The 13,170-nt window shown below is 45.1% G+C and overlaps 1 protein-coding gene across 2 annotated transcripts in view; it reads right to left on the reverse strand.

Moving 5' to 3' along the window:
• The window catches only part of GNAO1 (G protein subunit alpha o1), a 384,990-nt gene extending 372,482 nt beyond the window's left edge, over window positions 1-12,508 (reverse strand). The window contains exons 1-2 of one of the 2 annotated variants that reach the window (XM_068260490.1): window positions 12,142-12,506; window positions 8,720-8,762 (exon numbers count right to left, since the gene is read on the reverse strand). In XM_068260490.1, coding sequence (XP_068116591.1) covers window positions 8,720-8,762; window positions 12,142-12,259 — 161 coding nt within the window. In that variant the 5' untranslated portion in view covers window positions 12,260-12,506. Of the gene's footprint in view, window positions 1-8,719; window positions 8,763-12,141 lie in introns of both variants that reach the window. The other variant, XM_068260492.1, reaches the window with a different exon arrangement.
• Between the last annotated feature and the right edge of the window lie 662 nt (window positions 12,509-13,170).

Genomic DNA, 13,170 nt, shown 5'->3' on the forward strand with positions numbered 1-13,170 from the left:
TCAGCAACGGTACCGGCATCTTGTTGAATCCAGGTCAAGAAAAAGCTGTGATCAGAGCTAAAAGTGGACCAACTCTTTATTATGCTGGGCATACACGGGTCGACCCGGCGGCTCGATTAGCCGCTGGATAGACTCCCGCCGCGTCCCCGCTCGACCCTGCAGGCGCTTCCTTATCTTCCGCTCGATTCCCCGCCCACGGGGATCGAGCGAGGTATCAATCCGGCAGGGCATCAGACCCGTGTATGCCGAGCATTAGAGGGCGTCTCTAATTGTATGACCACTAATAGTACAATAGTACATTCCACCTGCATGTCTGTGGGAATGCTGGGGATGTGCATTTTTAAATACTTCCAAAGGAAATCTAATTGGAGAGCAGACGGCGTCTGTCATCAGAAGGGACGGCTGAGGAATGATCATGTGAGAGTAAGCAAGTTCAGCTGTGACTTTGATTACTCCAGTAGTTTATTAGAACATCAGTTTTCATGCAGCTTGCTAAGAAAGAAAAAAAAATCTCATACACACCTATTCTTAGCTAAGGCAACCAGTCAAGCATGTGTACAACTATTTTCCGAGGATGCTTAATGATCCGACATGCCGGATGAGTCTTATAGTATATGAATGATACAATTTGTTAGTTACAGTCTCATTGTCCCAGAGCTAACTATATGAACTATAGACCTTTTTATGTACCCCCTGCTGTTCTCTGCTAGGCAAGAGGTCTATGGATGCATGCTTTAGTCCAATTAGGACCCAACTGGAGAGAAACTGACACGGTTAACAAGGCAGAAAAAGAAAAGAAACAGCCTAGTTATGTGTATGCTTGGCACTGTACATACATGTCTATCTTACATCACTATTGTTCCCATCCTTGCCCCTCTTGGAAGCTGCTCCACCACTCCATCCTTCCTGTCAACACTCCTGCCCCCCCGACTACACAGGAGGCAAGTATGACCTGTGTATGTTTAATTCAACTTTTATTTTTCAGTTCAGGTTTGCTTTAAACCTACAGAATCAGTACAACAGCTAGACTAGTAGCAGGATACAATGACATCCTCCATTTTCCTTTCACTTCAGGTTTCCTATAATGTGATCTTTGCAGCTTCCCACTACCCAACTGCGGTCCTATCCCAGCAAGGCAAGCACACAGACGCAGGAAAAAAGGAAACCTGCTTGAGTGTATAAGTAGTAAATTCTTTATCAGCAGTATAGAGCTGGATAACATTACTGAGAGACCCATGCACAGAAAATTACTCAGCACCTGAAAGTCACATGCACTGAGAGAAAATTGCTTTTTAGCTCTACAATATGAGCTTTAAAAAAAAACACATGAATAATTACATGCAAAAGTCATCCTGTGGGAGTGAAGTGCAAAGCAAGTCAGTAATGAGATGCCCTCCTGAATTATCCACTGCAGCTCCCACACCCTACACAGAGAGGAGAATCCAGCTCACATCCAGGTCATGGATTTCAACAAGATAAAGCTACCCACACATCGAGCAATGATAGAATAGGTTTGATCAGAGAGAGATCTCTTGGGTGCCCATACACCGCAGGCTGATCAATTTCAGCATGAATCTTTCAGGAATCGGCCTTGTGATGCTGCCTCACCAAGCTCAGCTGTTGTATGCCAATCTGTGAGCTAATCACAGTCATCACAAACTGGAAAAATTAAGGAGGGTGCTTAGAGGACAACTGAAGTGTGAAGAATATGGAGGCTGCCATATTTATTTCCTGTTAAACAATACCAGTTGCCTAGCAGCTAATCTTACCAGATCTGACAATAATATCCGAAACACCTGATCTGCTGCATGCTTGTTCAGGGTCCATGGCTAAAAGTATTGGAGGCAGAGGATCAGCAGGACATCCAGGCAATGATATTGCTAAAAAAGAGAACCTCAACTGAAAATAAAAAGTCTAAATAACCATACACCGGTCATATTTACCTTCTGTGTAGTCTACTCAATCTCGTTCTCTCCTGCGTGCCATTTGTCCACTTTGATCAATGAAATTCTCTGTCCTCCATTTTAAAAATGGCCATTACCCCATAACAGCTTCCTGGTCAGCACACTGTTAAACTGTAATATTGCCCACTTGAGCCATAGGGAAACATGGACATTACCTTGCACATTCAGTTGTAACTGACAGCTGCTGATATATAACTGACAGCAACTGGTATATTTCAGTTCTGACAAAAAATATTGTCATAACTGGAAGGGATCACTGTAAGAAGAAAATGGTGAGCTTCTGAGAGGAACTGACAGTGAGGTATGTAATATTCATGTGCAGCTACGTCATGTGATTATGTTTTTAAAAAATGTACTCGCTTCAGGTTCCCTTTAAAGAGAATCTGTACTCTAATATTCTTGCAATAAAAAGCATACCATTCTATTCCTTATGTTCTCCTGGGCCCCTCTGTGCTGTTTCTGCCACTCCCTGCTGCAATCCTGGTTTGTAATGAACAGTTTTAGGCAGTGTTTACAAACAAAAGACTGGCTTCTAACTACAGTATCATAGGCTGAGAACTAGCTTACTGTGTGACTCATGCAGAGCTTGGAGGGGGTGTGTAAAGCTTCTGCCAATGACAAGCAGTGCTGCACATTCCACACATTTCAGCCTCAGCCGACAGACACGACAGAGGAAAGGAGATAAGATTTATTACAGAGACAGTGCAAGTAGGAAAGGCTGCAGTAAGACAGGCCACATAGCTGTAGTCCGTACACCTTCCAAGCGGGCGATATCCTTACAGCTACGTACTACAGCTTCCAGCATGGATTCTGGAATGCACCTCCTGACGTGTTCTATAGTTGGATTCTATGAACTGCAGCCAGTGATGGTCAATCCCGTGCAGATGAAGGGGGAGGGCAAAAGGAGCCACCCCCCCCCCCCCCCCCGGTAGGCAAGTAATGGCGCTCCCCTTAAAGGCATACAGTATTGCGAATAAGACCCTCACCTATGTGGAGGTTCATTGCGGGGAAACGATGGGGGGCGCAATGGGCCAAGTGTACTTTACAGGGGCCAAAGCCCCCAAGTAGTTAACCTAGGACAGCTTTCCATGAGGAAAGAACAAAATTGCAGTCCAGGGTCTCACCAATCAAATTTCTAGTTTTTATGTCCATCAGCCATGTAACATGATGGAAGTTGGAAGAAACAAACATTTCAGGGGAGCAAACAGTCATTATCATACACAGTGAGAATGACAAATGCAGGCTGCAAAGCCATGCCTTCTTGCTCCACCATGAAAGATTAAGAATGTGAATCAGAAAATCTACAGACCACAAATAAGACAACAGAGCAGGCATGCCCTTATTCTGACCCAGTATGACTGCACTTACATTCAATGTAATAAGCACATTTCTGACACCAGCTAGTTTTAACTATCAGGTGACTGCTTCGTGCAGCAGGATTCTATTGGAATTTCCCTTTAATAAGGAATATCACTGGACACTGGGCTTTAAGTATGAATTTATATGCCCAAGGAAATTCATCTCTCATGTTGCTGTTTGCTAGGGAATGGAGATGCTGTCTCAAAATTAATCCTGTCCACAGAACAGCTGATTCGACTGTGCACACTCCAAAGAGGATTTAGATCCTTGACAACAAAACGATGGGATAAGCAGGCTGAGGTCTCCTAGCTCGGTCAGCAACAAACATACATCATTCTCGCATCAGACCAGAGGTGTCACCCGATGCAGTAACTCATGGTGTCGCCTTTATTTCCCCCATGGGCCTCCTACCATACCAGACCAAATAATATCAATGTTTTTTGTAGTAAATGTTATGGCAATAGGTGTGATCAAAAACGGCAACACTGAAATGACACTAAATACATTACCCTATGCACAGGATTATAAATCATATAGTTAGGCTGAGCTGCTTTCCTGCTTTCCTTAAAGTGATCCTCCGGACTAAAAATCTACTCAGCGGAACTGAAACGGCTTAGTGTTTCTTTAACAGTTTCACAGCATCAGAACTTTGTTTTTCTTACCAAAGCATCATTTTTAGCTAAGCTCCACCCATCAAAGAAAACTGCCTGGGCTATTTTTCCCTGATGCTGTGCAAAGCATAATGGGATTTCCTATGTTGTTATTCACATTGCCTAGCAACTGGGAGGGGTGATCAGCACACAGGACAGTTGGAACTGTGTCTCATGCTCCCTGTCACCTCCTTTCAACCAAAAAGATGGCTGCCCTCATGAGATCAAACAATTGCCTGTTCTTTTAAAAAACAGGGTGGGTAAGAGATTATATTACCTATACATTTTAATTAACATAACTAATGTAACTTAATGACAGTATGTTTGTTTAGGCTGAAGTTCCTCTTTAAAGAGGAACTCCAGTGAAAATATATTAAAAAAAAAGTGCTTCATTTTTACAATAATGATGTATAAATGATTTAGTCAGTGGTTGCTCATTGTAAAATCATTCCTATCCCTGGTTTACATTCTGACATTTATCACATGGTGAAAATCTTTACTGCTGGCAGGTGATGTATAAAGATGTGCGCTGACACTGCGGAAGTCCTCCACAAGCGAATAAAAACGACAGAACCCAGCTTTGGTGCTATGCACCTGTATAGAGAAAGTGAGCACAGAGACAGAATGTATGTGTGTCCACCAATCTAGTCGCCACCCGGCGACGGTGAACACACAACAGCGGAAACCAAGTGGGAACGCAATCGCAAGAGTGGCGATTGCCAATAGTGACACAAGACCAAGTAAGACAGAGCACAAGTGTAGCAAGACAGACACAGCAAATAATGATCAGAATGCCAAGGAAAGTAACAAACGCACTCGCTAAGTGCGGTCGCCGCACAAAAAGCGCAACAGCGACAAAGCACGCTAATGGCGCGGTCTCCACACAAAATGCGCAACAGAGACAAAGCACGCCAACAATAACCAATGTAACACGAAAACGAATAGAGAACGTGAACGCTTGCTAAACGATTACCCCACCGAGCCTACAGCAAGCGTTCGTTCCAGACAAGACAGACAGAAGGAGTAACCAGTAGCAACCGCAGCTCTGGCCTAAACTCCCAGACAGAAGAAACCACCGCCACTACCGCTAGGGCGAATGTGATCCAGACAGACAGATGGGGCAACCAGTAGCAACCGCTGCTCTGGCTAAGACAGAATACAGAAGGAACCACCGCCACTACCGCTAGGGCGAATGCAATCCCGACAGAATGATTTCCTGTCGACCGCCGCTGGCAACAAGACAATCGCAACAGATAGACAATACAAAGCAATACAGATAATACAACCTGACTACGCTAGAAGGAATGCCTAGTGCACTCCCAAGGAATTACTCTAAGATAATCTTAGCAAACGATTAGCAAAGGCTGAGACTCCAAGTAAGTTAGCAGGAACAAACCAGTATGACCAGCAGGGAATTCTGGGAAGAAATGGTATTTATACTGCAAGCCATCAAAGGAAGCAGCTGAGTAATTTGCATGACAAGTGGATGCAAATTCCTCCCCACAACAGCAGCTCTGAAACTTGCAGAGTGAAGACAGGTCTCTTTTCCAGAGACCTGCAGCACTCAGACCTAAAAAATGGTCAAACAGCTGTCTGCCAGTGCAGACAGCTGAGTAGATCATTACATGATGTCAATGGAAGGAGATGCTGCTTGCTTATTTGGCAGTTGGAGACAGCTGTTATTTCCCACAATGCAACAAGGCTCCCACAGTGTGATGTCAGAACCATGGCCCTGACATCACACTGTGGGTGGGATTTCACCACAATATCAGCCATACAGAGCCCCCCTCCCCCCCCCCCGATGATCCATTTATGAAAAGAAAGAGGGCTACTGATTGGGATGAAGTTCAATTCTCGGTTACGGTTTCTCTTTAACACCACAACAGAATTGGGCACAGTGAGTGCACAAAAGCAGTCTGTCTGTGGCCAACTTTCCAAGTGCCATGTCCTCAAACATCATTGAAAAAAAAATCTTGTCCCCAAATAACAAAAGTATAAAAGTGTTTTTCCTACAAATAAAATAATTAAGCAATAACATTACATCATAAACAAAAACACCTATATCCTATACACCTTGCTGCAAGACACTGTGTATTGACCAGAGGAAGCTGGATAGCACCTGTGAAACGAGTTGTCTATTTTGTGTGTTTGAAATAAATACTTTTCCAGTACTACTGGGGTTTTTGTCGCCAGGAGAGGTAAGAGATTACCTCTCATTTTTATTTTAATTATTAGAAGTTTATATATAATTTTTACCCCTTTGCACTTCTCTCCCCCCAGTATTAGATGGCATCCATGCCCCCCTCCCCCCAGATAGTAATAATAGGCACCACCACTCAAGAGAGCAATATTAGGTGCCTCTGCTCCTTCCCAGCAAGCACCACTACTCTTTGACTGTGCAGTGGCATCAGCTGTCACCTCTAAATTGTACCCCCTTTGTGACCCCACTGCATAAGACAGTGCAACAATAAGTGCCAGACCACATAGGCCAGATTTGACAAACAGGAAACAAAAAGGCACTACACATGCAAAGACTTCCAATTGCAACCAGAATGACTCTGGGCAGATCAGCCTCTCCAGAGAGCCAATCGTCCGGCTGTGCCAGACCTAGCACTGCTGCAAGGAGGGTCCACCCAGAAATAAAACTTTTGAATCCTGATTGGGTGCTGTCCACCCTTTGAACCATCTGAATTCAGACGTGATCAGTTGCGTGGGGACTCCATATAATAATATAACCCAATAATACTGTGTGACTCGGCTTTCTGCTCACCAGCCTGACGACTACTACTATCTATTCCGCATAAACACAGATGGCCATTTGGCATGCGAAGCCAGGCATTGCAAAGTGCTGACCATTCAATCAATACACTCATTTCCCTGATCCCAACATCCAACCTCCTGCTGAATGCATCTCTTCCATTCAGCCCTAGCCATGGCAGAGATCTCAGATTCATTCACACGGGTGACAAGCAGGCATAAAAGAAAAGCTTCAACATTCACACAGGCAGCCATTTTTAATGAGGCCAGAAAATTACTGAGATGCAGAGGCTTAGCTGTCAGATAGCAGAGAACGGCCACTGGATCAGAAATACAATCCTAATAACATTAATATCAGCCCCCACCGCTGTGCTGCTAGCAGCATTTCCATCACACAAGGCTGCTCCGCCTATGGCTGACATCTAGAGCTAATGTGGAAAGCCCAGCAGTCCCTTCTGTCCCCACATTGCCAGCCCCGGCCTTACACACTGCCCATCTGCTAATCACACCAGCAATCTCCTTGCTTACAGCAATCCATCCAGTGCTGCAGAGATTAAGCAAACACTGAGAACTCTTTTCAAGAATGGCAGCAAGCTGCTGTGTGGATGACTAAGTGCAGCAATAATAAGGCGTTGTTCCAGCACCACACTGCCTGCAGTATCTATCTACACCCAACATTACAATGCAAGAGTGGTCAAACCACACAAGCTTTCATTATTTCATAGGCTGCCTACACATGAACAGATTTTCATGCACACAAACAGGTTAGGGTCCCAGCTTTAGGTACTTAGTAGCTTTTGGTGGTTATCGCCACTTCTATCTTGACCAATCAAAAACCAGGCATGCACACCAATCCACTTAGCTGATCGAACAGGCAGATCCTTTTAAAACATGCAATTACTTTGTGATTATTTTAAAGTCAATAAGTCCTAGAAGAGTGCATTAAAATCTCGACCAGTAAAAACAATGCACGTACAGCAATCCACTTGAAGATTTCATTAAATAAAATATATCATATTTTAAAGAATTTTTTTAAAGGAGGAACAAGGTGATAGAATATATATAGTCTATCAAAAATGATTTATTAAGATGATTTATTCAATGTAAAATTTCTGGATGTCAAATCTGATAGTAAAAAACAAATAAATAATCATTAGGATCAATAAGGTGCTAAAGGTAATGTACTGCAAACGGTATTGCAAATTGCATGCACTTTGGACACTGGGCCAATTGAAATAAGCAGCAGCTGTATGCGATTGGCCTAATTCTAGGCTGCATGTGATTTGGAACTCAGAACATTAACATCTCACTGATCCTCTCATTGGTTGATTTTGCATGGATGCAATTCTTGTACCGGATCTAACATGCTAACGAGAAGAAAAAATAGAAAGAAACAGCCGGAATGTGTGTGCCTGGCATACAGTCTCCAGCTTTCTAATCTGCCATTAAACTGCACATCAGCAAAACACCTTCCACTACACACAGATCCACCCAACTCCTGCTCGACGTGGACTGTCTCCCCCTGCTGATTGTCTCAGGTACCCAGAGAGCAGTGATGGCGCCGGGGAAGGCTTTCTGCCTGCACCCTGGGAGAGGTTTTTACTTCAGCGACCTTGTAAGGGTGGAGCACTATCACTGGCTGTTTTGGCCAAGCACTGAGTAATTAACCTGAGTGCATGGGAGCTTGTCAGAAATCATCTGATGTGGGCAATAAGACACAGAGAATAATCACTGGCTGAAAGCTGCACAATCATCCCTCTTTTATGCCATAGGCAGGCAGAACACAGCCGGGAGCAGCAGCAGCATCCCCCCTCTCACACCACCCGAACATTAAAGCAATTCATTAAGATCGTCAAAAGGCAGCAGATCACCATGAGTGCATTCAGCACCACAAGCTGTGAACAGCTCCCTGCAATCAGTGCATACAGGGCCGAGCACAAACATGGCCGCTCACACAGCATTGGGGGAGGAGGAGGAGAGGCCACTTACTTCATTTGCTTCACAATGGTGCTCTTCCCAGATTCCCCAGCCCCTGTTAGGTCAGAGAAGAAAAAAAAAAAGGGAGACTTTCCATCAGAATGAATGGATGGAAACTGCCACAGCTTCTTAGAGATAACTATGTGTTCTGCACATTGATACACAGTATGAAAGGAATTCAGTCAAAGCATCCATCTCACACATACATAGCAAATCCAAAAACCCAGCTACATCCCAGCTAGTAAGTCTGCCATATTGCTATTTATCACACTCGACCAACCCAGCAGTAATTCACTGGATTTTTTTATTCAAAACTAAATTAAAAACAACTCACGACATTATCCAACACATCACAGGGGATTCTATGCACAAAAAGCTGGATTGTAAGGCAAAGCTACTGTGTAATGGGGAAGATGTGTTTTATCAGGGCACACGGACAATTCACAGAGACATAAACGGAGGAGTCTGGTTAATAAAGATACAGAAACTCATTCAAAATGTTAAAAGGTGATGTTGGGAAGGGAATAAAATGCTGAGTCCATCACAGCAAAATATACTGTAAAAAAATGGGCTGCATTGCAAAACAAGGCATCCATAGAGCCTGCCATGTAAAATACACAGGAAAAGACAGCATAATTGCACAGGCAGTGGGGGGACTGTATATTGCAGGCATTCAGTGCAATATGCATTAGGATGAACTGCAACGTTAGGCAGAATGTGGATGGTACATAAAGTATGTGCATGGTATATGGTCAGATGAAAGCTGTATACATATTGTATGAATCCAGAGCCAGGAAGAATGTAGATGGTACATGTATTATATGCATGGTATCCATACTGCCATTAAGGTACGCTAGTGACAGGCTAAATGTGGACTGTACACAGTGTATGGAATGGATGCTGTGCAGCCAGCAATTCATGCTGAATGTGGACAGTAAACCTAGCGTATACATGGAAGCATCAGTATAAATGCAAAAAGAAAGACAGCATACAAAGTGGTGTAAAACCTGCAATTGGGGCATGATGATAGCAGGTGGAGGTGGAATGTAAACTCTGCACCTATTGGGTTGACATTTGTAATCTGGGTATAATGGACTGTACATATACTGGGGTGCATTTTGCACATAGTATGATTGTGCCAAAAAGAATATGGACTGTACAAGTGGTGTGCTGCCTACAGTCTGGGTATGATAGTGCCAGGCAGAACGTGGACTGTAAAACAATGTGCATCCTGGGTATACCAGTGTCAGTCAGAATGTGGCCTATACACAGAGGTTTGCATCCTATAATCTGTGTATAGCGGTCCACAGCAGAATGCATAGACAATGAATTACGGCCTGGAAATGAGGAGTCTTATAGTCTTTGATATGGTGTCAGTCAGAATATTGACTGCACAGAATATGGTGGTATCAAGCAGAATATGGAGTGTAGACATAGAAGTATGCCTTCAGTAATATGGGTATGGTGGCATCTGGCAGAATATGGACTGTGCAGATACTAAAGTACCTATTACAATCAGGATATGGTGGTGTCAAGCAAAACGTGGACTGTAGACATAAAGGTGTGTCAGGTGTGGTGGTGTCAGGCAGAAAGTGGACTGTAGAAATAAAAGTGTGCAGTACCTCCTATAATCTGGCCTGGGTATGGTGGTGTCTTGCAGAACGTGGACTGTTGGCATAGAGGTTGTGCCTCCTATAATCTGGGTATGGTGCTGTCAGGCAGAACATGGACTGTATAAAAGGTGTGTCTTGCAGACTGGGGGCTGTAGAAATAAATGTGTTCCCTCTAACCTGGCCTGGGTATAGTAGTGTCATGCAGAAGGAGGGCTGTAAAAATAAATGTGTTCCCTCTAACTTGGCTTGGGTATGGTGGTGTCAGGCAGAATGTGCGCTGTAGACAAAGTTGTTCCTCCTACAATCAGTCCTGGGTATAATGGTGTCAGGCAAAATATGGACTGTAGAAATAAAGGAGTATCAGGTATGGTGGTGTCAGGAAGTGAGGCCTGTAGACATAATCTGGGTATGGCGCTGTCAGGCAGAGTGAGGCCTGTAGACATAATTTGGGTATGGCGCTGTCATGCAGAGTGAGGCCTGTAGAAATAATTTGGGTATGGCGCTGTCAGGCAGAGTGAGGCCTGTAGACATAATCTGGATATGGCGCTGTTAGGCAGAGTGAGGCCTGTAGACATAATCTGGGTATGGCGCTGTCAGGCCTGTAGACATAATCTGGGTATGGCACTGTCAGGCAGAGAGAGGCCTGTAGACATAATCTGGCTATGGCACTGTCAGGCAGAGTAAGGCCTGTAGACATAATCTGGCTATGGCGCTGTCTGGCAGAATGAAGGCAGTAGAGATAAGGTGTGTACTGCCTCCTATAATCTGGCTGGGTATGAAAGTGTCAGGCAGAATGAGGGCTGTAGACAAGGTGTGCCTCTTGTAATCTGGCCTGGGTATGGTGCTGTCAGGCAGAATAAGGGTAGAAATAAGGTATGCAATGCCTCCTGTAATCTAGGTATGGTGCAGTCAGGCAGAATGAAAGCTGTAGACAAGGTGTGCCTCCCATAATCTGGCCTGGGTATGATTCTGTCAGGCAGAATGTGGGCTGTAGAAATAAAGTGTGCAATGCCTTCTATAATCTGGGTATGGTGCTTCCAGGCAGATTGAAGGCTGTAGACACAAAGGTGTGCCTCCTGTAATCTGGCCTGGATATGGCGCTGTCAAGCAGAATGAGGGTAGAAATAAGGTATAAAATGCCTCCTATAATCTGGGTATGGTGCTGTCAGGCAGAATGAGTGTAGAAATACAATGCCTCCTATAATCGGGGTATGGTGCTGTCAAGCAGAATGAGGGTAGAAATAAGGTATAAAATGCCTCCTATAATCTGGGTATGGTGCTGTCAGGCAGAATGAGTGTAGAAATACAATGCCTCCTATAATCGGGGTATGGTGCTGTCAAGCAGAATGAGGGTAGAAATAAGGTTCAAAATGCCTCCTATAATCGGGGTATGGTGCTGTCAAGCAGAATGAGGGTAGAAATAAGGTTCAAAATGCCTCCTATAATCTGGGTATGGTGCTGTCAGGCAGAATGTGGGCTGTAGACAAGGTGTGCCTCCAGTAATCTGGCCTGGGTATGGTGCTTTAGGCAGAATGTGGGCTGTAGACAAGGTGTGCCTCCAGTAATCTGGCCTGAGTATGATGCTGTCAGGCAGAATAAGGGCTGTAGGAATAAGGTGTGCAATGCCTCCTCTAATCTGGGTATGGTGCTGTCAAGCAGAATGTGGGCTGTAGACATGGTGAGGTGCCTCATCCAATCTGCCATGGTGGTGCCCGTGGTATATGGTCGGTGTGATGATGCCAGGCAGACTGTGGACGTCACACAGGGATGGATGCAATCCAGGCAGGGGATAGAAGCAGGGGGGTCACACGGACGGCTCACCCAGGAGCAGCAGTTTGACATCCTTGGCCGCGCTGATGCCATCCTCCTTCAGGTTCTTCTCGATCTGTTTGCTTCTCTCCAGCGCAGCTCTCTCCTCCGCGCTCAGGGTGCAGCCCATGACTGCTCGGGGGGTCCCGGGTCCGGCGGGAGCGGGCGGAGGGGTCCCGGGTCCTGGGTCCCGGCGGGTGGGGAAGAGCTAGTGTCCTGGGGCCGGTGGGAAGGCGGCGAGGAAAGGTTCCCGTCTTGTGAGGTGCCGGTGCGGGCTCTCGTTGTCACCCCGTCTGTCCGTCTGTCGGTCGCGCTGTATCCCGTTATCTCAGCCTCTGTCTCTCCGCTGCCGCTCTGACGTCACAAGGCGCGCCGCCGAGGGAGCGGCCAGACATTGGGAATAGCGGGGACGCGCACTGGGTAGCGTTCTTCAGCCCGCCTATCGCTTTGGTGAGGTCACGTGGTCCTTCTCCTCAGTAGACGCAGGAGGAGCTTCTCTCGCTTGTAATACAAAATTAATTGTATTTATTATTACACATTCCTGGTCCTGTGTTTATTCACAGCGTGTCTCTAGCTCTGGCCAAACGCCCTAAATCGCAGGAGAAAGTTCCAGGCTTTGATTTTATTTCTCATTGCTGGATTTTTGGAACTCATCATTACCCATAAATCCTTTTTTAGGTTAGGTTGAACTGAATTTTACCATGACTTATGGAGTGGAGCATCTTCAAGTTATTGGATATAACCGGTCAATCACAGGCTGATAGTAAGCCAAGCAGAAACAAAACGTTTTCCTTTAGGGAGAGGCCACACTTAAACGCCGACAGTTAACGGATGTTTTTTCATATTTTTTGCGTATGCGTATCGGCCTGCTATCAGACTACTAGCAGTCTATGGGAACCGTACGCACGTCGCGATTAGCAGCATTTTGATATGCGATTCTGATCAGTATCAGTTTAGGAAATTATAGGTGCTGTGGGATGTTTCCACTAGTGTAGCATCATTTTCGGAATGAAAATCCCTGTGAGGTAGTGGAAAATGGGA

This window comes from Hyperolius riggenbachi, chromosome 11, assembly GCF_040937935.1.
Source record: "Hyperolius riggenbachi isolate aHypRig1 chromosome 11, aHypRig1.pri, whole genome shotgun sequence".
In the NCBI taxonomy this organism is placed as follows: Eukaryota; Metazoa; Chordata; class Amphibia; order Anura; family Hyperoliidae; genus Hyperolius; species Hyperolius riggenbachi.